The sequence below is a fragment of the Plecotus auritus genome, assembly GCF_963455305.1.
Source record: "Plecotus auritus genome assembly, chromosome: 6".
NCBI classification, from domain to species: Eukaryota; Metazoa; Chordata; class Mammalia; order Chiroptera; family Vespertilionidae; genus Plecotus; species Plecotus auritus.
Window position 1 is genome coordinate 157,916,664 of NC_137773.1, and position 24,720 is coordinate 157,941,383.

Genomic DNA, 24,720 nt, shown 5'->3' on the forward strand with positions numbered 1-24,720 from the left:
TGAGTAAGATTTTGCATCTCCTGCGCTTGCGCTTTTCTGGATGGGAATTGGAATCTTTCCCTGATCTCAGCCTCAGGTTCCACCACCAGGTGACTGCTTGGCGTGCAAGTGGAGAGGAGTTTGCCTGTGTGTTGTTTCCCTTTTGCATGTGTTGCCTGCTCCAACACCCCACGGCTCTACCTGAATAGTGAGATAGCCCCCTGGGCTTTGGCTTTCAGACCCTTTACTCAAGCTCACACATCTTGGGTCTGACCCAGCTCGGCTGCTTACTGTAGTCTCATTGCTCAAGCCTTGTGAGATAGGGTGAGTTCCCCTTATCTCAATTTACTGGTTTAGAAGCTGAGGCTCAGGGGGCAATTCATCCAAATTTACACCACTCCATCAAGACTTGGTTTTAATTTTTAGTTTGAGTATTGGTACTAGCCAGATATATGCCTTTACTAATCACTGGGCCTCCGTTTTCCTGTCTGTGAAGTGGAGACTTTGGCTTCATATGCTTAATGATGGCACAGGCTAAGACAATAGCAAAGAAGACGGGAAGGGAGACTGAAGTCTCCCAATTTTTCCTCTAAAATGGACATCATTCAGGAAAGTGCAATTGCGTTGGGCCCTCTCTGCAATTGTATTTTATGCTCAAGGAGAGCAAAAGTAGCTTCTGCTTCTGCTTCATTGTTCATTTGTTTTCTTGTCAAAAATGCTAGTCAGCAGCCGTTCAGGCCCAGTAACCCCCACTGTGGCATAATTTCCTGCTCCTAGCAGCCCTACTTACCAGTCATAATAAAAACACAAAAGGAACACTTTGCTTTGCACATAAAAGTCACATATTTGGCAGGCTAAGTGTTCTGATGAGCGGACAGCATTTGACAGGAGGTGAGTGAATTGGCTCTGCTAGGTAAGGCCTGGCAAAGCCAGGGCCATTCACTCAACACCAGCCAATTGAGCAGGAGGAAGTGGAACCTCAAGTCTCTATTGGAAGTTCATCAAGGAGAGATGCCCGCGGCTTGGCATTCCACTCAATAAACATTTACGATTCCAGTGTCCATGTGGCAGGCTCTGTGCTAGGAAGTGTGTGAGTTAAAAGTCTTTCTAGTTTCCCCCCCATAGACATTTAGTGGAGGCTTCAGTATAGCGCTACCTTGTCTGTGTGTGCGCACGTTGTTTTAAGGATATCGATTGTTAACACAATGACAGGTCGGGAGATGGAAGGCACAGTCATTAGCTTCCCTCATAAGTTGTTACAGAGCTCAGAGAAACGCTAATGGATAAACAAGGCTGACGGGAACACGAGGGGCCAATTCAAAATGTCTCAAGGTGGCTAAGTCTTAGCCACGTCTTTCTTTCCCTAAACAGCAAACAAAAAACCATTAGTATTGATATTCAGGGTAGGCAAACTGTACAGTGAACCAAGAATGACTTCACCCCGGTTCACCCATCATATCTCAGGGCAGGAGGTGGGATTTATAAGCTGCTCTCTCTGTACAGTGATGGTGCCATAAAGATGATCCATGAGCACTTATATTTGATCTTTGGGGTATTTCTTCTTTTCAGTCATGGAGAAGAATGTGGAGTCAGGTCTCTGAATTCATGGCAATAGCCACTGCCAACATTTAGTGTGAATCACCATTGTGACAGCGTGTGGAATACTCAGTATACGCCTTCTAACTCAATCCTTGCAATTATCCTAGGAAGTTGCATTTATTGTTCCTGTCCACAGGTAGGGAAACCAAGGCTCAGAGAAATCAAGTTACTTGCCCAAGTTCTCCACGGGGAACTTGGTCGTCTTCCGTGTTGAATCTAAGACTCAAACTTGATCTATTGGAACTAGTGTGACCAATTCATCCCAGGCTGCATGAGGCTTCCTTCATTTCGCACCAAAAGTCCCATGTCCTGGGAAACCCCTCAGTATCAGGCAAAATTGGATAGTTTGTCACTCCAAGCGGAACTCTAACCATAGACCATTCAGTATGTTGCAGATTATAAATAGAGCAATTTAGTTTAGACACTTAGACCTGATTTCCCATATCTGCAGAAAGTGGTGCACAGACCTTAGCTAAACAATCTCTGAAGCCTTACTCCTTGAAGTGCGGTCAGCAAGCAGCACTAAGGTCACCTGGGAGCTTGTTGGGAAGGCAGAATCCCAGGCCACACTGGAGACCTACTGACTCAAGAGCTGCATTGTAATACAATCCTTGGGTGACTTAAACATTAAATTTTGAGAAAGGTTCCAAAAATCTTTTCCAGAACTATACCCCGGTGATCCTCAATCCACTGGAGTAGCATAAAACTCCTTTTGGTGCCAGCCCTATACAGGGTCCCAAGTACAGAGAAGGGGAGCCCATGGCTAGAACTTCCACTCCAGGTTGGGGCAGCATAAGCAGTTTGCAATCAGCCCCAGACTTCATGCCATGGACCGATTACCCTAAGGGGAAACAGTGGGTTGGGAGGAAAGAACACAGGCTTTCAATTCACAGTGCCTGGGTTGGCACCCTGGTCCTGCTGCCTGGGTGACCTGGGGGCAAGCTGAGAACTCCTAGGGCACACGATGCACTTTGTAAAGTGCTTAAATTACCCATCTTCGAGGTTGCCAGGACTGCTCTCCACCAACGGGAGGCGAAAAATTCTCTGAAATATCCGAGAGATTGGTAAATTCCATGCCTTGGGCTTCTCACTCTAATTGTCTTACTGATTATGCATGTTAAAGTTAGGAAGAAAACAGGCAATGGTGCCAAAAAAAAAAAAAAAGTAATTTACCAGAAGGTTCGTGTTTAGGATTTTACACAACATATTTCTTAAAGGGAACCCCCCCCCCCCACACACACACACAAGAATCTGCCTTCTAATGCAACTGTTAACTGATAAAGTTGCCTTAAGTTGTAACTCTTAAGGATCCGCATAGCCCTCTCAGTTATAGCCTGCCGTTCCTTGGGGCAGCTAATTAAAACACCTGGTGGTAAGCAGTGCCTTCCATATTGGACAAGGGAAGGGTGATGCTGCCCAGGAGTTCATGCAGCCTTGCCTCAAAACCCGGGCACCATAAGTTATGCACTGTCGCTGGGCTTCAGGAGCAGGCTTTAAGAGGGATGCTAATCATTCCATACAGGAAGGGGAGAACTGTTTAGAAGTCCAGCAACACAAGGAAGGATAGCTAAAAATCGATACCAAATCCCTCTCTCCTTCCAAACAACTATTAATAAACTCCTGCAGCTTTCAAGGTGTCGATCCCCATTAGAGCGCTGCAAAGGGAGGAACATGGACCACGGAGTCTTTGTGGAGGGTTTCCTGCCCAGATCACTTGCTCTCCACAGCCTCTGCGTCTGCAATTTCCCTTTCTTTAGTATAGAATAACGGCAAAGAACAGATTAGAAGTGGCCTCAAAGGTACATCTAACCCCATAGTACAAGGGGCTTTTGGAGGAAGTGATCAAATGCTCCCTCCCTTCCCCGGTGCACTAGAAATCTCTGCTGGAATGCTAAGCTGCATAGCTGGACATATTTTCTCCAAATGGTTGTTATTTTTGTCAAAATCCACTCTTTTAATTCACTTGGTTTTTCATGTCCTCATAACAAGGCCCTTTCATATGGCGCTTTGCAGATTATGAAGCTTGCCTTCAAATTCTCATGACCCTCACTGTCAGACAGACTCAAACCCATTGTCCAGAGGGAATAGTTGACACAGAGAGAGAACCACTCACTTGTCCGATGTCACGCTACCAGAAAGTGACAGAGTAGGCACTTGAACTGGGAGGACTGGCGAGGCATTGCTGAAAGCTCTTCAGCTCTACTCCTTTTCCTCTTACCTGCATCTCCCCCAAGAGAACCTCTCTCCAGTCAGCTGAGATGTTGGTACGGAGACACTGACTCATTTAAAGTGCTCCTTAAACCAGGTGTAAGATCTCCTTCCAGGTCATTGGTCAGCTTGCCCTGAGATCTGCTTCTTGAACTTTCTCTAGATGGCCGAGGGGGCAATTCCTACAGGGTGCACTGCCCAGGCTGCCTTGTCATTGGTCTTTGGCTTGGTTCCCCCAATGAGGGGACAGAAGCAGTTCATTGGAGGGTGGGTGAAAGGGAAAAGCCAGGGTATTTCTCCGCCTCTCTATGTGCATAGAGCTGAATCCCTCCATCCTTCAATGTCTTAGGCTTGCCACGGTTCCAACTCCTCCCACAAGGCCCTGGGCCCGGCCTCCAGGATGACATTTCATCTATCTTACAGCTCCCAGCTTCTTGCTACTGCTAATCTCGGTTGCCTCATTGTCCCTCGTGTGGCTTCTCAGCTCTTCCATCACCCATATAGCAAATTATCTGCATTAAAGTCCTTCTTCGTGAGTTAGTTGGTATGGTTCCTGTTTTTCTGGTTGCCCCAACAGAAATAATCACTTTTTTTTCAATTTTTATACATTTGTATATTTGGTTGGCTAGGAAGTGAAAAAGCAAGAAAAGAACCAAATTTTACTGACGGCTTAGCATGTACTTCCTGGGGCTTGGCACTTTTATATGCCTTGTATATTTTAGTCCTCAAAATAGAACTGTGGGAAACATATTATCATTATTCTCCTTTTACAAAAAAAGTCTGGATATCAAAAAAGTGTGGTGGCTTGCCCAAAGATACAAAGCCAGTAAGTGGAACAGCTAAAATTCTAACGGAGGCCATTTTTGCCTCTTTATCAGTCGTGGAATAAAGACCAGGCTGGGACTCCATCTTGAAAAAAACACTGGTGATGATGTCACTGTAGATATCAGAGTTTGGAGCACAAATGACTTAATTTTTTTATAAGCATTGAATTAAATAGTGAGCCAGCAGGAATGCATAACATATAATTAGTACAAGCCTCAAAATCTGGCATTGCCTTGGAAAAACTGAGGCAGTGGAGAAAGCCTGAGTTCTGCCTGAGGCAGCTTCGTGCCTTCTAATTAGTGTGAGTTTTTTTCTAATTATAATTAACTATTTGATTTAAAAACCAGGTAGAACAAATAAAAGTATGACATATGTTCAGACCTCTGATCAATGAGAATTCCACAAAGTCAGACACAAATATATCTGAGTTCCTAATCATTTGTCTGGGATTTCTTTAGCTATTAGCTAGAATATCTTTTTTCTGGCATTATGATTACAGATCATCTTCCATTCATAAGATATCCCCCTGTGCTCTGCTACAAAGAGTGAAGACACTGAAGTAAGCCCCAGAAGTAATGAATCAGTCTTGGCTTTAACGCGTACTAGCCTTGTGACCTTGAGAAAGTTCTTTCAGTCATCCCAGGCTCAGATTCCTCTCCTAAAAATAGTGATAATTATATTTCTTCTACCTCCTGCAATGGGTCATTTTGAGCATTAAAAGAAGCGCAGAATGTTGATGCCTTTTTGATAAATACAAATTGTTATAAAAGTATAAGCGATCATGTTGATCAAAGTATGTTTCCATTTATTATTGTGTTTTTATCCTCAGAGCAATTTGCCACCAGCACTTTCCCTCATCAGCAACAGGCATGAATAGGAAAAAGGTTAAGGGTGAAGAACAATTTTACAAAAGACTTGCAAATAGTGTCAAAATCATCTCCACTTTCTTTGGCCTTAACAAATGGCAGTCTTTGAAACTGGTGGCCCTCTGGGCATTTTTGGCTACTGATACACATGAGGTTTTCCTGCCTATTCTAGTCTCCTGGCGATGCCAACATCTGGGACAAATTCACTGAAACCAGGTGAAACTGAAAACTTAAGTTGTGAATTAAGGGGAAGTAAGTGAAATTAAGGGGAATTGATACAAGATATAATCTACCATTTTATATGATAATTTTAGGTATTCTTCAGACATTTTTGTATAGTGGTCTTAACATTCTAAAAGATTTGGCCCTCTTTTTATATGGCAGAGCCCTAAGAAGAAAGAAGTAGGAAGTAAACAAAAGCAGACAAAAGATGGTGCAATTCCTTGCATTTATGGTAAGATCTGATTTCTAAGGTCTAGTCCTTACTTTTACAGATTTAAAAAGGGCAGCGAATGTTACTCCAGTAAGAGGTAAGAGGAGGGTTTCTCTAGTCAATGCACACACACCGGTTTTCACAGGGAACATCACAGCCTTAAAGGATCTGCTGAGGAAGTGGATTCCCTGACTGTCTGATCTCCAAACACCCTTTCGATTTTGCACATTCAACACATCTTTCTAAATGCCTGTGTGCCTGGCACTGAGCTGAGCCAGGAGCTGAGGATACAGACATTAAAGAACTTGGCTGACCAACCCCTATCTCCCACCAGGCACAATGATGCTTTGGGGCAGACAGCACGAATCCTGACGCTGCTGCTGCCTTTCCTCCTGACCTTGGCCAGGTTACTTTTCTCTTTCCTCCCCACTTTCAGAAATGTGATACCGCAAGTGGGGGAAAAAAGAGAAAACTAAAAGGTTGATAAGGAGAAGGGGTTCGATGCATTCCACTCAGTGTTCTGATGGAGGATCATATGCATTTCAGGTTTTGGAATGGAAAGAGTTTCATGGCAATATCCTCAATTTTCAAGGCTGTGCAAACCTGGAGTTCACATTCAATGAAGGCTGACTTCCAGCTGCTTCATAACGATTTTAACGCTGTGACAGAGCAAAGCGTCTTCCTATTTTCAACCCTAGCAATTTGGTTCAAGCGTGATCTCAACCACTTTAAGCTTTGATATTTCTAGCCACTTCTTATGCTGTATTTTCTCTTAATGCCACCAATCATGTGTGAAATTCTGTTGCAAAACTAATCTTTGTGGGAAATGAGATGTAATGGTTGCTTTAAAGAGAGAGAGAGAGGGCAGCGACTATGACCTTTCTTGTTTTTTTTTGACATGTTTTTCATAGTGTAATACAAATGGAAACATCTTATTTTGTCTTAAGGTCAAATAGAAATAGGTTCCTTTGTATACAAACATCACTCTATGTTAAGCAGGAAAAGCCTTGAAAATTATCCTTATGACTTGACTTTAAAAACCTCTAATGTATGTAATAGTTGTTAAACTTAAAAGCCAGCTCTGCTAAAAAAAAAAAAATAGTTTAATTTCCATCTCATTAAATCAATACTTTATGTTTTATCTTTCAAATGATATGAACAGATTTAGGAATACACAAAAGATGGGAATGAGGAATAATATTTCAGGTCTTATATAACATGGCGCTATTCAACAATCCACTGTTAAACACACACACATAAGCCAACACATCTATCTTGCCTTATCAAGGAGGTTTCAGTCAAAAGCAGCTGTGACCACATCTTCTGGAATGGAAGTCAGAAACCACTAATTTAAATTTTTCATTTGTTTTTTTGGAACAATTATACCACCCACAAAAGGGTAACTTTGCAAGTTGTCATTATCTCATGAATTTTGGAACTTATCCCTTAAATAAACCCATCTCATTTCCATATAATTACAGCAACTAAGAAGGTTCTTTAAAAAAAAAAAGGTAAATTTTAGCTCAAAACTTAAGGGTGTAAATGAATAGGGAATCTATATTACTGGCATACTGATCAAATATAGAATTTGGTTCCTTACAATAAGAACTTCATATGAATTTAATAGAGAACAGTCTTGAGGGGGAAATCTTTATTATTTTTTTTTTAATTCTTGTAGATTTCAGGTTCCTGCATATAATCCTTTCTAACAGTATTCACCTGTCACGTTCTGCACCCCAGTTGTGTAGTAATTTATTGCGCATTTTTTACATTCATAAAACATGATGGTAATGACTTCAAACTTTAAAAAGGGAAAACTGAACTAACAGATTTCTTCCTGAATTATTCTGTCCCCGGGAACCTTGGGAAGACAGAAACACCTCAGGAGTGTTTAGAAGACTCTAGTGGGCCTAATTCCCCATAACAGGTCACTTAGTACAAACTAATCAGGACAAGTTAAATGTTTCCACTGAAAACACCAAAAAAGAGGATGTTTTTTTCTGCTGCCTGCTGGTTTCTGCTCATTTCCTTCCCCATAACCTTGCCACTTCACTGTTTTTCCAACACACTGTTTTAAAGGTGAAACTTGATGGGCCAGCCAAAACCAAAAGTGTAAATGCTGAGTTAAGAATGTTCTAAACATCCCAGGGACAAACAGAAGTCCTTCTATGACAATGTACAACTGTGTTTATTATAGGCAGGGGAATATGTTTCTGGTCCAGAATTTTCCTACTAAATCTGTTCTAGCTGTTGTATTAAAAGCTTCCCCAATTCCACATTTCTTGTTATGACAGGCACACCACACGAGTATTTTTCCTATTTGTCTTGGGCATTTTCAGGCAGGCAGCTGATCCACAATTAACACCACGCTGAACTTGAGCTCAGTCACACTTTCTAAATGTTGCTTGCCCTTTTCTCCACGTTTACTTAGTATGCCATTAATAGCAGCATTTAGGGTGAGCGCTAACGTTTGTCTCCCAGTTCCCCGCATTTGTTGAAGGAGTATCTTTTCTTGTATCATTTCTTCATGTGGTTCACTTGGGGTCTGATAGCATCCTGGTTTTCAGCCACACAGTTTCCTCAGTGCAATCAGCCTCCCATTTTCTCTCCTGATGGCAGAGGGTTTCGACATGGCACCCCTCTGGCCAACCATGGACAATTTGTGAGGTGGATATGACCAGTGGTAACGACTCACAGCACCAACAGCGAAGAAATTGTTGGTCCAGATGGAAAGGGGGAGATGACTCAGACATACGGCGCTTGGAGCTGGAGACAGGACATGGGTACACCTTCTGCCAGACTCTGAGATACATAACCGGGGTGCACTCAAGCAAGGATCCTGCCCTTCATACCTCCAACACTCCTTTTAACCAAGCTGTAATCCGGCGGCTCTGGTCTGTTGTACTGACAACCACCCATGGCTACTCTTCCTTAATCTGGGATAAAGTCTCCCAACTGCCTTGCTTTTATTTCTGGATACATTTTTAATGGCTATTCATCCTTGGCAAATGTAATTTTTAACTAGGTAAAATATTTATGGTGGTGAAGAGGGTAACTTCATAAGCATTTATTATTCTCCCTTGCATTTACAGGAAATCCCAATCAGGTTGCTGACTGGGATTTTCCTTGCTTCTGTCTCCCATGTGAACCCGACTTTTAACTCTAAGTAATGAATGCAAGCAAGATCGATAGAGTAAGTAACAAAGGTATCCAGGGTGACTGAACAGCAAACTCTTAAATCACTGCGCAGTAAGTGCGAATGAACAATTATTGAAAACACTGCACTGAAATCTCAGTCGGAGATAAGAGTGAGGCTTAAGCCATTAAAAGACTCCATTAGTCATGTAAGTCTGAGACAGCACACTCCAAACATGAGCTGTTCTCGAGAACTGGAAATATCCTACCAACTTGCATACAAACAACTGACTCCAACTGACCAAGGACAGAGCTCAGCTATCCAGTCCCTGAGGCTAAGGAGGCATGAGAGAGGCAGAGAAGCTGAGCCAGTCGGCTCAGGCAATCATTCTATAGTTATATCAGGGGTGGGGGTTGTGCAACGCTGACAAACTACATTATTTATGAGGGAAGTAAATATCCCGCCTGAAAATCAATTCACCCCATGTTACAGCATCATCATGATCTTCATCACTCCCTGCTCAGGACACAGATAAAAGAATTCTGACACCTCTACCCCATGCCCACAAATCACTAGAAAAGCTCAAGAATGCAGCCTGGCTTCCCCTTTGTCCCTGTTCTCCCTGACTTGATAAATCATTTGCACTTCAAAAATGAAGGGACAGTAATAGGCAAAGTAAAAGCATGGTTCTGAAAAATGACCTGAAATAGCTAAAATGTTGGGCACACACATAAATGTACACACACACACACACACACACACACACATATGTACATATCAGCACAGTCGTAGGGATTTGCAAACATTTGAATGCTATAGAATCTTCACATGCCTGCGTCACATTGCTTAATGCCTCTTGTCCTCGCTCTTGTACTCCTCATTTCATTAGAGACAGGTGGGCTCTCAGAGTTCTGATATCTATCAGCTTGAACAGGGGGCTGCATAGCGTAACCTGAAAGCAGCGGCATTCCTGAATCCACACGATTTCCTCCGGGAATAGAAAAACATATCTCATGCCGGAATTATGGTAAGACTGAACCATGCTCATGACACACAGGGCAACTTTAGCCTTGCCTTTAAAAGAGTATCATTTCATTCGAAGTAGGACATCACATTTCAATGGGTACTATTAAAAACTTGCATTGCACAGTGAAACTAATTGCCCTGTGAATCACCCTGCTTCACAAGACGGCTGGGCTAGCGTACAGTGAATAACATGAGCTCGCCCGGGGAACATTTCACCAATAGCCACGAGATAATCCAGTACAGCATGGAGGGCCTCTGACCAGCACTTTTAGACTATGCCAGCACTCTAGTCAATGCTAAGTCCTCATTGCGCTCACACAATAAATTGTTGCAAGAGGCTGAAAACTTTAAGTAAAATCACAGTCTACTTCCCACCCCTCAAATATTCATGCAGATGCCAAAATGTTCTTTTGTCCAAAAGACATATTATCTTTACAAACTTTTCCGTATCTCAAAAATATATTCATGATCAGCAATAACTACTTGCTATTTTATTCATTGCCAATACACAAGCTTACTACCTCCATCATTAACCCCTGGAAAAGGGTGCTGTTCAACTCTGGATTCTGCTTATATTTGATATGAAATCAGGATTGTTTCTTTCCAATCAATTTTAGTTATTTTAATACCTCTTTTCTAATATGACACAAATTATAGGGGCATCAAAACTGCTGTCAAGACAACTAAAGGCATTCAGCTTTTGCAACTTGTGTCCCTTCCACACTTTCACAAATGTTTCTAAGGCTCAAGAGAGAGAGAAAAAAAAAAGCACAGAATACACACAGAAATAAATATCCGAGACACTAGTACTGCCCCACATGCATTTATCTAAATATTTCTTTAATCTGAAAAATGACTCTGGACTTCATACTTCAAGCTAACTGAGAAATCACACAGAGCATTTGCCTCTTCAATCCTTCCTCAACCCCTCCCCAGTTGCTCTCACAAACCTTTGATAATCAGATAGATGCCCTTCGATGATGACACCGGATGGAACTCACAGAGGGAAAGCATAACTTCAGGGAGGAGGAGAGGAGATTCAGTTCTAATCCGTGGCTTCTTGTGTAGCGAAGGGGTTTTGCCTCCTTCCCTGGCAGCAAGTTGCAGCGTTACAGTGCGATTGTACAGCTCCCCGCCTGCTCCCAGCGCTCCACTGATTGCCCAGCTGTGAGCCTCAACATGTTTTCTGGAAATACGGGCAGCTCCACTGAAAACCTCAGGGAGGCTTCCCCCGCGGCACCCCACTAAACTGCACACGTATTGAACCGCTCCGAGGCGTCTACAGGTTTAAAATAAAATGCATGTTGTACTGGGCTGCTCTAGCTAAATGGAAAACAGGGATGGGATGGAGTGTTCTCGGCTGCTCAACCACCGCACACCAAAGAATGTTTTCCCTTTCTGCCTCAGAATTAAGGGAAAGCCGAAATGCTTCAGGAAACACTGACACTGACTAAGCTTCCACAGCATCCGTAGCACAGGAACTTTTACATTCCAGTAAGTTAGCCCCTGGCTTCCCACATGGCGCACCCTTTCTCCGTCTTCACCTAGCTACTAAAAGAGCCAACTTCATGCAGACAAATCCAGGCAAAGTTTATCCACCCCCAACTCCTGTCTCTCTTCTTTTCCAACTTAAACTCATCCAGGACTAAGAGCCCCAACTACAGCACAAAGGAAGCTTTGAAGGCTGCACCACCAGCCTGGTCCTCCGGGTGCCAATTGGAGGTAGGTTTAATATAACAGATTCTTGCAGTTTCAAGATTTTTATAAAAAAAGGGGGGGCTTATCTGCACCGATGAAGCGCTGGTCGCCCCCAGAATTCCATCCTCAGAGTTAGCACTCACCAAAATACATTATGTTTCTCATTAATCGGACAGCTGGAACCCCACCGCGGCGTCTTCAGCATCAGCTCGCACCCAAGGCTGACTCACGGAGCAGAGCCCTTTCATGCTACATTCGGCGGAGACGTCCCCGGAGCAGCGAGTGGCGGTGGCGAGCGCCCGCCCAGCGTGCGTCCCAGGCGGCGGGCTGAGCGCCTCGCAGGCTGCCTGCCCCTTTCCCAGGCTACGATCCCCTGCGGCTGGAGCGTGCGCTGGGGCTGCCTGCTGCACTGCCCATCCTTACTGTAATCCGACTCCTCCTTGCGATGTCCTTGCCGCGCCTGTGACATCAGGACTGCGAGTACTACAAACAGACCCCCCCACCCCCACCCCGCCACACCCCACCCCCGGTTCGCAGCGGCTCCGCGAGGTGCTCCGATTGCCGGCCTGGACCAACCATGGCTCTCGGGAAGCTTTGACGAGCCCAGAGACCCGGAGGGGGCGGAGTGAGGGGGCGCGGGGGGCTCTCTTAAAGAGAGAAGGGTCCTGGATCCACGGAGGAGCACACAGGGGATATTCACCGGGTGCGGGAGGGGACGCGGTGAAGGGGAGGTCTACCGTGAACGTGTAATTAGACACCCTTTTATCCCTCCCCTCCCTCGACTGTCATCATCATCCTCGCCCAAAGGAGCCTTCCCCACCAAGTTAAAAAGGCAGTGGGAAGAGGCTTGCTGTCTTCCTCCCGGGCGTTCTCTTTGCCTGGGGCTTGAGGGTTTCTGGTTTGTGATGTTAATGCCAAAGTGGAGTAAAAGACTCAAGGGACCATTGCTAGGGGAATAGAGGTTTTCACTTAGGAGTGATCAGATCATAGAAAGCAGAGAGTAATGGGTGAAGATTTATTTTGATTTCCTGAGTATTTTTTTCTGAGCTAGGTTAATAGAGAAATGTAAAGAAAAATAAAGTGATGATAAAAAAAAAGTCTCCTCCCCGTTTCACAAGATCACATTTGCTGCTTCCCTTAGTAAGTAGTAGAAAGGACACTGAGGCTAAAATGACCTTTGAACCCTAAACGGGAGAGAAGTTGAGTCTGAAAGGCAACAAGATTGTGTCAAAATTGCAGTCTAATCGCCAGTACAATATAGACACACGCGCGCACACTCCCACTAAATTTGCAAGGAACAGACAAGAAAGACAAAGCTTAGCAAAGCCTCTGGCTCCTCCAATGGTCTAATGAATTGAAGTTCTTATCTTACACAGAAAAGGATGTTAGAAAGAAATCCCTGAAAGCTTGCTGATTAATACTTAAATTCTCAGCATGGAAAATAAACTCACAGAGCAAGTTCAGTTTCCTAAGAACTCCACTATGCAACCCAACTTATCTATGGGGCCATTGAAACTTAAAAATGTCTATATAATTTATGAAATGAAGAGCTGCAGATAAAGAACTTTAGTCTATGAAAGGAAGCAGTGGATATATTTTTAATATGGGTGTTTATAAGCCATGTTAGCAAATATTTCTACATTTTGATATTAAAATAGTGAAGGGTCTTTCCTTGCACAATTATGTATCTGTTGGTGGATTCCATGCACAAGTTTGGAACTAGGGGGCTGAAGCACATAATAACAGCTTGCTGTACAATCTTGCAAAAAAGCTTAACCCCCTATTCTCTCTCTGTGAAAGGAACACTATGACAAATACCCTCTCTCACAATGAATTATAAAGAGTTTGGTGAATGAGAATAGGTAATCATATATAAAGCAGAAATATTACAATGGGTCTTAGGATAAATCTAGTGGTTCTTTTAGAAATAAGACTCTTTGCCCTGGCCTGAGGGCTTAATGGTTAGAGCCTCCTTCTGTACACTGAAGGGTTGCAGGTTGATCCCCAGCTTGTGGGAGGCCGATCAATCAATGTGTCTGCCTCACATCAATGTTTCTCTCTCTCTATCTCTCTCTCTCCCCCCCCTTCTCTCCCCTCCACCCCCTTCCTCTCTCTCTCTCTCTCTCTCTCTCTCTCTCTCTCTCTCTCTCTCTTCCCCTTCTCCCCCCCCCCACTCCCTTCGCACTCTCTCTAAAAAATCAATGGGAAAAATATCCTTGGGAGGAGATTAAAAAATAACAATAAAAAATAAATCTAGAAGTAAGATTCTTATGAAAAGCCATTTGATGGGATAAAATTTAAAGAGTAAAGAATATTTACATTTTTACTCCTCCAATAAAATAAAAAATAACGTTATAGGAAAACACTGAAGAAAGCACATACGTGCTTTTCCTTTTGGACAGATGGAAATCTTCCAAAACCCAATTACTGGCCCTTCCCTCAGGCAGAAGAACCATCTGTGGTGGAGCTTACTCATGAAAGTCATCAGCTGCCTTGACTTCCTACATGGGCTAGGGGGCACTGTAGTTTAATGTTAGAATTTTTGGTCCGTTTGAGTTCCTGTAGTTAGGAGATGCAAGCATTAAGAGTGGGCTTTAAAACAGGAGATTTGAGACCCTAAAGGACGTTCTTAATAATTAATAACACCCTTGCATTTGCAGTTGCAAGGTAAATTCACTTATGTCATCTTTCTTACTGACAAACTGAGATACAGAAATGTGGATATGATCAATGTCACAAATGAGCAATGTGAGGCTCTGAGGTGCTAGCAACGTTTTCAATGATGTGGTCAGTAAAGAACTGTTGTCTTAATATTTGTATATTGAATTTATGTTACAGTTTTCTTTACTCAAAGAAATAAATTATAAATTTATTTTTCATTTATAATCACTCAGGTAAATTTCTTCCCCAAATTATGTCACTGCATGCTCCAGGGGAAACACACACACACACACACACACACAAACACACACACACACACACACACACACTCATGAATATACAGGCAGACTATCTGGTAAGAGAATATTCCAACCTGTACCTAATCTATAGAGGATTATGCCTGAAAGAGCAGCATGCGGCCTCTGAAAGCTTAGGGCATCCAGGAGACAACTGAAGTTTTCATCTGAACAATGGACTTCTATTCAACCAAAAATAGGAAGGTGATCCCCTGTATTTAAAAGTGTATGCCCCTCCCCCCTCCAATTAAGGGTTATTTGGAATGCCAAGGCCTCAGATAAGAACACTAGTTATCTCTGGATGGAAAACAAATTATTTTTATTTTACACTCTATTATTTCACTAAAATTTATTTGTATGTATTATATTTTTAAAATGAAAAATACAACTATTTTCTTTTTGGAACAAAACAGCATCCAAATGATGACACAGCTAGGTGTTCTGGACATGCCAGCTGTGCCTGGGAGATGTTCCCCTATGTCAACTCAGGGTCAGGGCCCAGCAGCTTCAAGGAAGGACCCAGTTCACACCTCTGGCCTTTATCCATCTCTAAGAAGGTTTTAGATGCTGGGAGATTCTGTAGAGGAATCAGGTCATTGCTTGCCAGATAGAACTATTATTTTTCACTGTTAAAAGAAAGAATGCCCTAAAACCAGTTACATATTTGGGGTTAAAACTTTAATAAATATAAAGTAAAAATTTTAAGTGATAAGAAAAAAAATATGGTAACATGAGACTTTATTCTCTGCTTAAATATCCGGATAGCTGCCTTCTTGGATCCCTCATCTACTTCAGGTCCTGCTCAAAGGTTTGCCCTGCTCTGTCTTTCAGAGAGTCATACTGCCTGGCTCCTCTCCTCACATTTCCTAACCTGCCCCCTTCCCTTAGGATTCTCCACAGCAGTTACCACCATCTGACACACTACTGTACACATCTATTGATTTTGGTCTCTCTTCCCTGGAATATACTAGTAATCTCCATGAGGGCAGAAATTTTTGTTAATTGTTCATTGCTGTATCCATAGTACTTACAAAAGTATCCAGCACTTGTTGCTACTGAATAAATATTTGTGAAAGAATAAATGAACATACTGAGTACCACCAGATTGTGTGTAAAACATCATACTTTGCTGTGTGCCTGCGGTCAATTCTTTGAGGTTGATGGTGTCTTATGCAAAGTATTTGCACAAATTGAATTTGTCCATGCTTAGCAGCAGCTGTTCTTAAATTCCACGCAGTACAGATGTCAGGTGGGACTGCAGGCCACAGATTTTGAACTTGCTTGTCCTTTCAAGTTCTCATAGCTATATGCCGTAGTAATTTAAATGGAGTTAACACAGCCCAATTGTCTTACATTGCCTTCCCCGAGCCTCAATTTAGTTGACTCTCATCTCTTACGTATATTGCAGCAAAAAAAAAATGTTATCCAATGTTCCCAACTCCAGGCTTGCTCAAGTCTAATCCATTTTCCATATTAGATCCATTATTATCTTTTTAAAGCAGAGATGATCACTCCACTCGTACGTGTCTCTCTGTTTCACCAGGATATAGAAGGCCTTTCATAATCAGGTCTCTAATTACTCCTCCAGTTGTGAATTCTTTAGCCTTACCCCTCTTCACTCCAATTCTATTTCATGATTCCAGTTCCCTTAAAGACTGTACTCTCTCTTCCCTGTTCTCTTTACCTGGACAGTTCCTATTCAACCTTGGTTCTCTGTTCAAGCATTATTTCTTTGAGGACATTTTCCTAATCTCAAGATTGAATGAGCTTCCTCTTCTTCTCCTTCTCCTTCTCCTTCTCCTTCTCCTTCTCCTTCTCCTTCTCCTTCTCCTTCTCTCCTCCTCCTCCTCCTCCTCCTCCTCCTCCTCCTCCTCCTCCTCCTCCTCCTCTTCTTCCTCCTCCTCATTCTTTTATGTAGCACACAGCACCTATTTTTCATATAGCACACAACATTAATTCTTATTCTAGCACTTAGATATAGTGGAAATTTACCTGTACTTGTTTGTTTCCCAAGTGAAAGAGGATGCTCTTTTATCTTCATGACCTAATACAAATTGGTACTTAATGAATGAACCAATTATTAACCTATTCATTCATTCAATATTTATTGAATAAATTCAATACTTTTTGAATGCCAACTTTGTACCATCCATCGTTGTAGGTGCTGGATAAAGAGCATTGCAGAAAGTGCAAAGGGCAATACCTGAGGGATACCAGGAAGAGCAACATGGCCAGTGTGCTACAGCAGAGATTTGAAGAGTATAGACGAGTTGAAGTAAAATGGGTCACATGGAGCCTAATTTGGTAGGACTTTGTAGGCCATCGTGTAAGGACCTTGACTTTTATTCTGACTTGTGTAGGATGCCTTTGAAGTAACATGACTTTTCATGTAGTAATAGATGTGTGGAGCATGGACTAAAGAGAAAAAGGACAGAGGCAAGGTGACCATTTAGATAGCCTTTGTAATAATCTAGAAAAAAGTTGGTGGCTTGGATGAAGGTAGGAGCAATAGAAGTGGTAAAAGATGGTTGGGGTTTATACATAAGTTAAAATGGGTCAATAGGATATCCTAATGGGTTGGATAGGCACTAGAAGAGACAAAAAAAAAAAGAGTAATGTATTATTTAAGATTTAGAACTGAGCAATTGAAAGGATGGAATTGTCACTAACTGATATGGAGTGAAAAGTAGAAGAATATGCCTGGTTGGGGGTTAAGAGGTAGTCAATGTGGAGATATTTAATTTGAGATACCTATCACATATTCAAGTGGGAATGTTCTACAGCACTTTGACTTTATGGATCTGAAGTTCAAGGAAGAATTGTGGGTTTTATGTTTAAATGTTGAAGTCATCAATTTGTAGGTGGGAATTAATTCCATGAGGTTCAATAACTTTCAGGGAGTATAGATGGAAACGGAGAAACAAGAGGGTTAACACTGAGCTTGGGGACATTATAAGCAAAAAACCAAGAATGTGGGTATTTGGTGATTGAATATTTGTTGAAAGCATAATAACTTATTGAGTAAATATCTGTTGACATGTGAATGACATTTGATGAAGTGCTATTTATTTTAAGCCTGAATTTGCCTCTGTCTGATATACCACAATCTACTGTAAAAACAGTTTGAAAACAAAGAAATAAGTCATTTGTCTTATATGAGAACAAATGCCTAATTCAATTGATCTGTGTAGTGCTTTGATCAGAATTTTTTTTAGATTGTGTAGACATTGCTATAAACTCATAAATCACTTTTATTTCCAGATTCTCACTTGAAGTTTCCGTTGAAATGAATGCTTAGGGACCTTAGTCTGAAAAATTAATTGTCCACAAAGAAAGATATGCCAATATTTTGATAAAAATAAAATCTTATAAATACTATAGTATTTGAAAATTCTATTTATCTAAATTTCCATGACTTCAGAGACATCCAGTAAACCCTTTCTATATGTGGTCCTACCAATTCTATAATTAGTTAATAAGCATTCTTTTAAAATATTTAATTACTGGCATTGAGAGTCCAGTTAGAATTCTTACCTTAGATCTGGCTATGACCTAGGCCTTGGTCATAGTTACAGCTCATGAGTTACAGTTTATTGCTTCTTTTTCCCCAATAGATTAGGCATGAGGGCAGGGGCATATCTGCCATGTTCATGCTATATCTAGTGTCTCAAACAGTGTCTAAACAATAGGAGGTGTGCAATAAATATCTGTTGATTGAATAAATAGCTCAAAAGTCTTCCACCACTAGATGATGCTCCATTTTGATCCTACTGAGAATATAGTTATATTCTGCTGAAATACCTTTTTCTATTGCCCTTCATTTATCTAAACAGTTATTTTTACCACTCCAAACTACTCAGATAGTTTGTTTTCTAATAAGTTCTCCCTGGGCTTATGTATGACTCATGTGTTCCCTTAATGAGCTGCCAAATATTCTTTGTATAACTCTATTACAATATTTACCAGATTGTATTTCAATGACCTGTTCAGTTATCAATATCCCCCAAGTAGAATGAAGGCCCTGTGGAGTCATGAAAAAAATTATATAAGTGTTAATTCCTTGAATTTTTTAACAAATCCCAGAACAGAGCAGAAATGCATGCCAAGGACCAAGGACATGGCTTATTGGGCTAGTGACTAGAGTAAGTCATTAACATCAGACATGGCCCATGATTTAGGAAGCAGCAACCTTTGCTGTGGTTGGAGACAAGAATCAGAATTACACAACCAAGGAGGCATCAAGAGTAATCTTAGGGTACAGAGAGAAATCGAAATCCCAAAGCTCTGAGGAAAGGCCAGCCAGGAACCAACCATTAGGCCAGAAAGAGAGATCAGAAATTTTGTGGGTGGAGCAGCTCAGGAAGCCAATATGGGACCCAAGTACCAGAGTCAAGACAGAAAATTTAGTGAAGAACAGAAAGATTAGGGGAAGCTAATCAAACCTCTAGCTTCTCTTATAGGTGGCATTCATTAGTGCATTTGCCCTGATTTCCTTATAACCCGAAGCATCACAAGCTTCCTGCCTGAAGCCTTTCAGATTATCTCTCTGCCATGTCCCCCTTTCTTTTCTTTTCCCCCAAAGCCCTTCAGGAAGTTGTTTCTATATTACTAGTTTTATAAGGTCAAGTCTGGCCTATTGTTCCTAGCCCCAGACCACCTACTTTGGTGCCTCATTCATAGGAAGTCAAGTTGTTATAACTGTTATCATCACTGGCAAAAAAATAAAAATAAAGGAGGAAGAGTTGGAGGAGGGAGGGAGGGAGAAGAAGGGAGGGGGAAGAGAAGAAAAGGTGAGGCTAGATAACAAGGTAATGAACTCTAATGTCTAAGCTCTCACTCTGCTCCTCAGAGCACTTATCTATATATATATAAAACCCTAGTATGCAAATAGACCAAATGACGGAACAACTGAACAACCAGTCACTATGACGTGTGCTGACCACAAGGGGGTGCGAGCGGAACATGATAGGTGTTGGCAGCAGGCGGCAGAGTGCAGAACATGGTGGGCATCGGCCACTGCAGGATGGTGGAGCAGGTGAGCAGGGGTGCCAGACCAAAGTGGGCGCCAGTCACTGTCACCAGGGCAAGCCTCTGGTGGTTACTGAAAATTCTTTGCTCCCATGCACCACAGTCCCACCGGGCACTCGCACCTACTGCTGGTGCCGGCCCCAATCGCTCTGCGCTGTCAGCAGGTGCGAGCAGGTCTGGTGCCATCAGTGCATGGGAGCAGTGGTGGAACCTGGGCTGCCGGCAGACAGGAGACTGGGGGCCATGGTGGGAGGGGCCGGGCGAGGGCACAGAGGATGGTCCGAGACCTGCCCCTGTGCCCCCCGTAGCCTCATGGCCCACAGTTCCTTTCAAGGTGCACGAATTCATGCACTAGGCCTCTAGTATCATGTTTAAGAAGATGAGGCACATATCCAAAAAATATAAGTAAAAACAAAGGCAATATAAAGTAAATAACAAGTGAATAATCTAGGAAATATATATAAAGTCTTGGTAAAAAAAAAAAATTAAAAGAAAATTATGATGGCTTTAGGCAAACGTGGAAAAACTACAGAAAAGAATTGGAACTTAAGCTTGGTCTTTTAACACTTGCCCAGAATGATAAACTGCAGAAAAACTTGCCAAACAGCATAAAACAAAGGTGGGGTGTGAATGACGTGTCTGGGAGACCAAGAACAAATGAGAGTATTTAAGAGCAATTTTCATAAAAGACTGTCATGCAAAGTAAAGTTGGAAGGGAAAACACAGAAGCCATAGGGGATGTGATCTCATATACCAGGTTAAAGGATTTGAATTTTATTTGACAGCTAATAGAGGAAGTGTTTGCTGAATGAATACATAAATGAGCCTCTAAGTGCTTCCAAAGACAGAGATGTAGTCATACGGCTCTGAAGATATTCAGTGACACAATAACATGAGTTAATACATCTTGTATAGCAGGTTGAAAGATCTCATACACTCCAGAGGTTTCCAATTTTTCTTAAAATAAAATTCATTTATGGTTTCTGGGCAGCAACTTGAAAATCAGCCCTGTCCCTACCCAGCCTCACTACAGATGTGCTTGCAAACAAAATGGAAGAAGAAAATAGAAACATATTGAATTTCTTCTTTTGCTTTAAAATAAAAAAAGAGCCTTCAAGATAAATTGAGTACAGCTCTCGTACATTTGGATGCTTTAGGTCATGGACATTCCATTTTTATATATACTCTGATAATAACATATAGAGTGAGCAGAGAGACAATGCATCTCTGCCCCAATATTGAAAGAATCCACAAAGTAATTGAAAGTGTTTCCAAGTGTGCATAATGCTGTGCCTCCAGTCAAATGTGGTAGATGGAAATTTGTTTGGCTTCCTCTGTCAAAATGTCTAAAACACATAAAAGAAATGGGTAAACGAAAAACAAAATATTACAGTTTCAACATTCTTCTAATTATATTTCAATTTCAATCTTGGCTTTGCTCAAACATATTAATAATCCTAACGGCTCATCTCTCTGATCCTTTTGGTGGATAAAATGACGGAATGTGATTTTTACCCTTGACTCAAAAGTGTCACTTCTGGAAATCTACAGTATTTGTCACCATGAATACCATTTAACTGCAGCAGTACCCAAAGGAACTCTGCACAGCCACACGTGAATACAACTGGAGGAACTTAATTAATCTTGCTGTCACTTCCATGATGCTTTTCATTAGTTTTGCTGCTATCTGATCAACTGGCCTTCTCCGTATTGGAAATGCTACCCACAGCCTCTTGGGAAAGCATTTTCAAAGGGTAAACAAAGACTCACCTTTGTGGTAGGGAGCTTTTATGCAGATAGACACTATTACTGCTACTCTAATATGGAGCTAACCCTTACATTTCATCTTTAAGATGATAACATCATAGAAAACATAAATATCTACTCTGTCCTCAATTGAGAAAGTGCTTTAAAATCTATATGCAGATTATGTATTTGAAGTAAAAGGTCATATTTTTATTTATATGTTCTGAATAGTGATACTATCAGGAACTAGACCGACAAAATATAGAATTTAATTCATAAGAAATCTAGAACTTTTCACTGACCACTGGAGAAATAGATTAGGTGAAAGTTGGATTTAACTGACAGAACAAAGCAAGTGATAATTCAATGATAGTTATCAGCCTTCTTTGAGTCACATTTTTGAAAATTTTGTTTTAAATGCGACTCAAAGAAGGCTGATACTGTAAATTTATTTATATGCATTCCCTTTTGCATTATTTCCCAATGCTGACCATAGTTTTAGGTATTTAAAATTGAAAAGATTTTATAAAATGTTATCACATTTTCAAGACAGTTGATATTTGAACAACAGTGGAGTTAGGGACACTACTCCCCTACCCCCCCACCCCCACCCCCCACTGCATAGATGAAAATCCATGTATAATTTTTTTAAAATATATTTTATTGATTTTCTTACAGAGAGGAAGGAAGAGGGATAGAGAGTTTGAAACATCGATGAGAGAGAAACATCAATCAGCTGCCTCCTGCACACCCCCTCCTGAGGATGTGCCCGCAACCAAGGACAATGCCCTTGACCAGAATTGAGCCTGGGACCCCTGAGTCTGCAGGCCGATGCTCTATCCACTGAGCCAAACCAGTTAGGGCCCATGTATAATTACTGACTCCCCTAAAACGTAACTTCTAATAGCCTACTGTTGACTGGCAGCCTTACCAATAACACAAATAGTCAATTAACACATCTTTTGTATATGTATTATATACTATCCTATATAATAAAGAGCTAATATGCTAATTAGACCAAACAGCAGAACAACAGTCCAGACGACCTTCTGGACGAAACCAGGGCTTCGAGGGCCAGCCCAGGCAGCTGGGGCTGCAAGGACCGAGCCACTTGCATGAATTTCGTGCATTGGGCTTCTAGTATTCTTATAATAAAATAACCTAGAAAAAACAAAATGTTATTAAGAAAATCATAAGGAAGAGAAAATACATTTACATTATCTTCTACCATGTGTCTACCAACACATATTACTCTCTTGATCCCCCACTCACATGGTACCTCCTCTAGGAGGCTTTTCTTGATTGCCACAGTCATAAGTAGTGACTACTTTTCTTATGTCTCAAGACTTCTTTATAACTTGTGTCCTATTAGGTATAGTTCCCTGTTTTTAATGTAAAATTTCATTAGGCAAAATTAATGTCTCATATATTTTATTGGCCATGGTTTGAGATGAGGATCAGAATTACACAAACAATACCTGCCCATGATGCACTGCTCAGATCTCCCTAAAATGACACACTTGTTGCTCAGCTTCTAGGAGTGGTGCAGACAGATAGCTCTCAGCTGCTGGAAGCTGCCTTGCCAAGGTTTCTGGCCTTTGTGGTGGACCACATCAAATGATCAATGCAGTAGGAAAAAAAAAGTTGGACCACTCAAGTTCTAGAATATCCAATGCTGTATTTGGACCTGCAGCACAGATCAACTTCTTCTCCCCATTTTAATTCCTCTTCTCCCTTTCACAGTGCTGACCCAGAGCACTCCCTAGTAAATACTTTACATGCTAACCTTCAACTGAGTTTGTTTCTTCGAGAACCTATCCAGTGACACTGTCATTGAGTAAGGACTCAATAAAGGTGCTTGGTGGTATAAATATAGGTTCCAAGTATTTACAGACAAGTAAGGCTAATTTCCCAAAGAAGAGAGACAGTGCATTTTTTTCTGCCAGAAGCCCTTGAAATTGCTGGGTAACTAAAAAAAAAAGGCCCATCTATTCTCCAGAGACTTGTTGATTTTGGAATTAATGTAAAGAAAGAAAAGCCCAGAATCTAAATAAATGCCCTGGTCCATGTACTCTATCCAAGTAATAGTGATGGCTCAGAGCTGTCAGGTCTGCCAGGACATATTCAATCATTATGCTCTCCTCTTTCTCTTCAACGAAGGTAATCACTCAGCATTTTATCTTTTCTAGAAGGTGTCATTACTTTGAAAAGACAATAAAAGTCTCACAAGGGTTTCTATGTAGTGGAAAGTTTTCACCTTCAAGAAAGAAAAATCGAAGGGAGAAAAAGACCCTAATTAGTTTGAGTGTGAAGAAATGCATTAGCTTTGAGGAGCATCCATAATTTTCGAGTATAACATGTCTTGGAAAATCATATTAAGCAGAGAAAAAAACACACCTTATAGACACAGACAACAGTATGGTGATTATCAGAGGGAAAGGGAATAAATGGTGATGGAAGGAGACTTGACTTGGGGTAGTGAACACACACTATAATATACAGATAATGTACTATAGAATTGTACACCTGAAACCTATATATTTTATTAACCAATGTCTCCCCAATAACCTCAATAAAAATTTTAACTTTTTTTTTTAATTAAAAGGTAAAAAAAATAATAATAAAATGTCTTGGGAAATCTTTTGAAATTGAGTAACTGATCATGTTCTTTAGTCCCTACACTATATAAAATATATCTTTTTAAATTACATTACTTTAGTTACACAACAAAACCATTCTTTCTGGAGTGAAAAAACAAATTTTGCTTTGGAAATATCCATGATTCAGGGATATGCATGAATAGTCCACCCTAAATAAACTATCAATAGTAAGTTCCTCTTAATCTCTAACTGCATGTCACCAACAACAGACCATGGACTAAAACCAAGTGGTTTTTCACCTATTTTCAAATCAAAGCTTAATCTGGAAGTCATATAATTGTTTTCATTTTTTTTACTAATTTAACAAATATTCACTGAGCACCCATTTGTCAAACACTCTTCTTTAGGTTAGGGATATAGGAATGATCAAAATAGATATAGTCCTTGGTTTTATGGAACTTGCAATTTTTCAGAGAATGGAGGATTGTAATGAAAGGTCTGCTGAGATGCAGAAAGTAAGAAAAAAAGTGGGCAGTCAGGGAAGTTAGAGAAGGATTTTTGAGAATGTGGCATCTAAGTTGAAAGATGAGTATAATTTGAAATTAAACACATCAACAGA

General features: G+C 41.2%; 1 protein-coding gene across 3 annotated transcripts in view; it reads right to left on the minus strand.

Annotated features, from left to right (window-relative positions):
* ZNF385D (zinc finger protein 385D) overlaps positions 1–24,720 on the minus strand; it is a 727,289-nt gene that overhangs the window by 272,745 nt on the left and 429,824 nt on the right. Inside the window, exon 1 of one of the 3 annotated variants that reach the window (XM_080671551.1) lies at positions 11,914–12,282. The exons of 1 other annotated variant lie outside the window; for it this stretch is intronic. In XM_080671551.1, the coding sequence (XP_080527677.1) occupies positions 11,914–11,935 (22 nt within the window). In that variant the 5' untranslated portion in view covers positions 11,936–12,282. Of the gene's footprint in view, positions 1–11,022; positions 11,720–11,913; positions 12,283–24,720 lie in introns of those variants that run through there. One more of the 3 variants, XM_080671550.1, reaches the window with a different exon arrangement.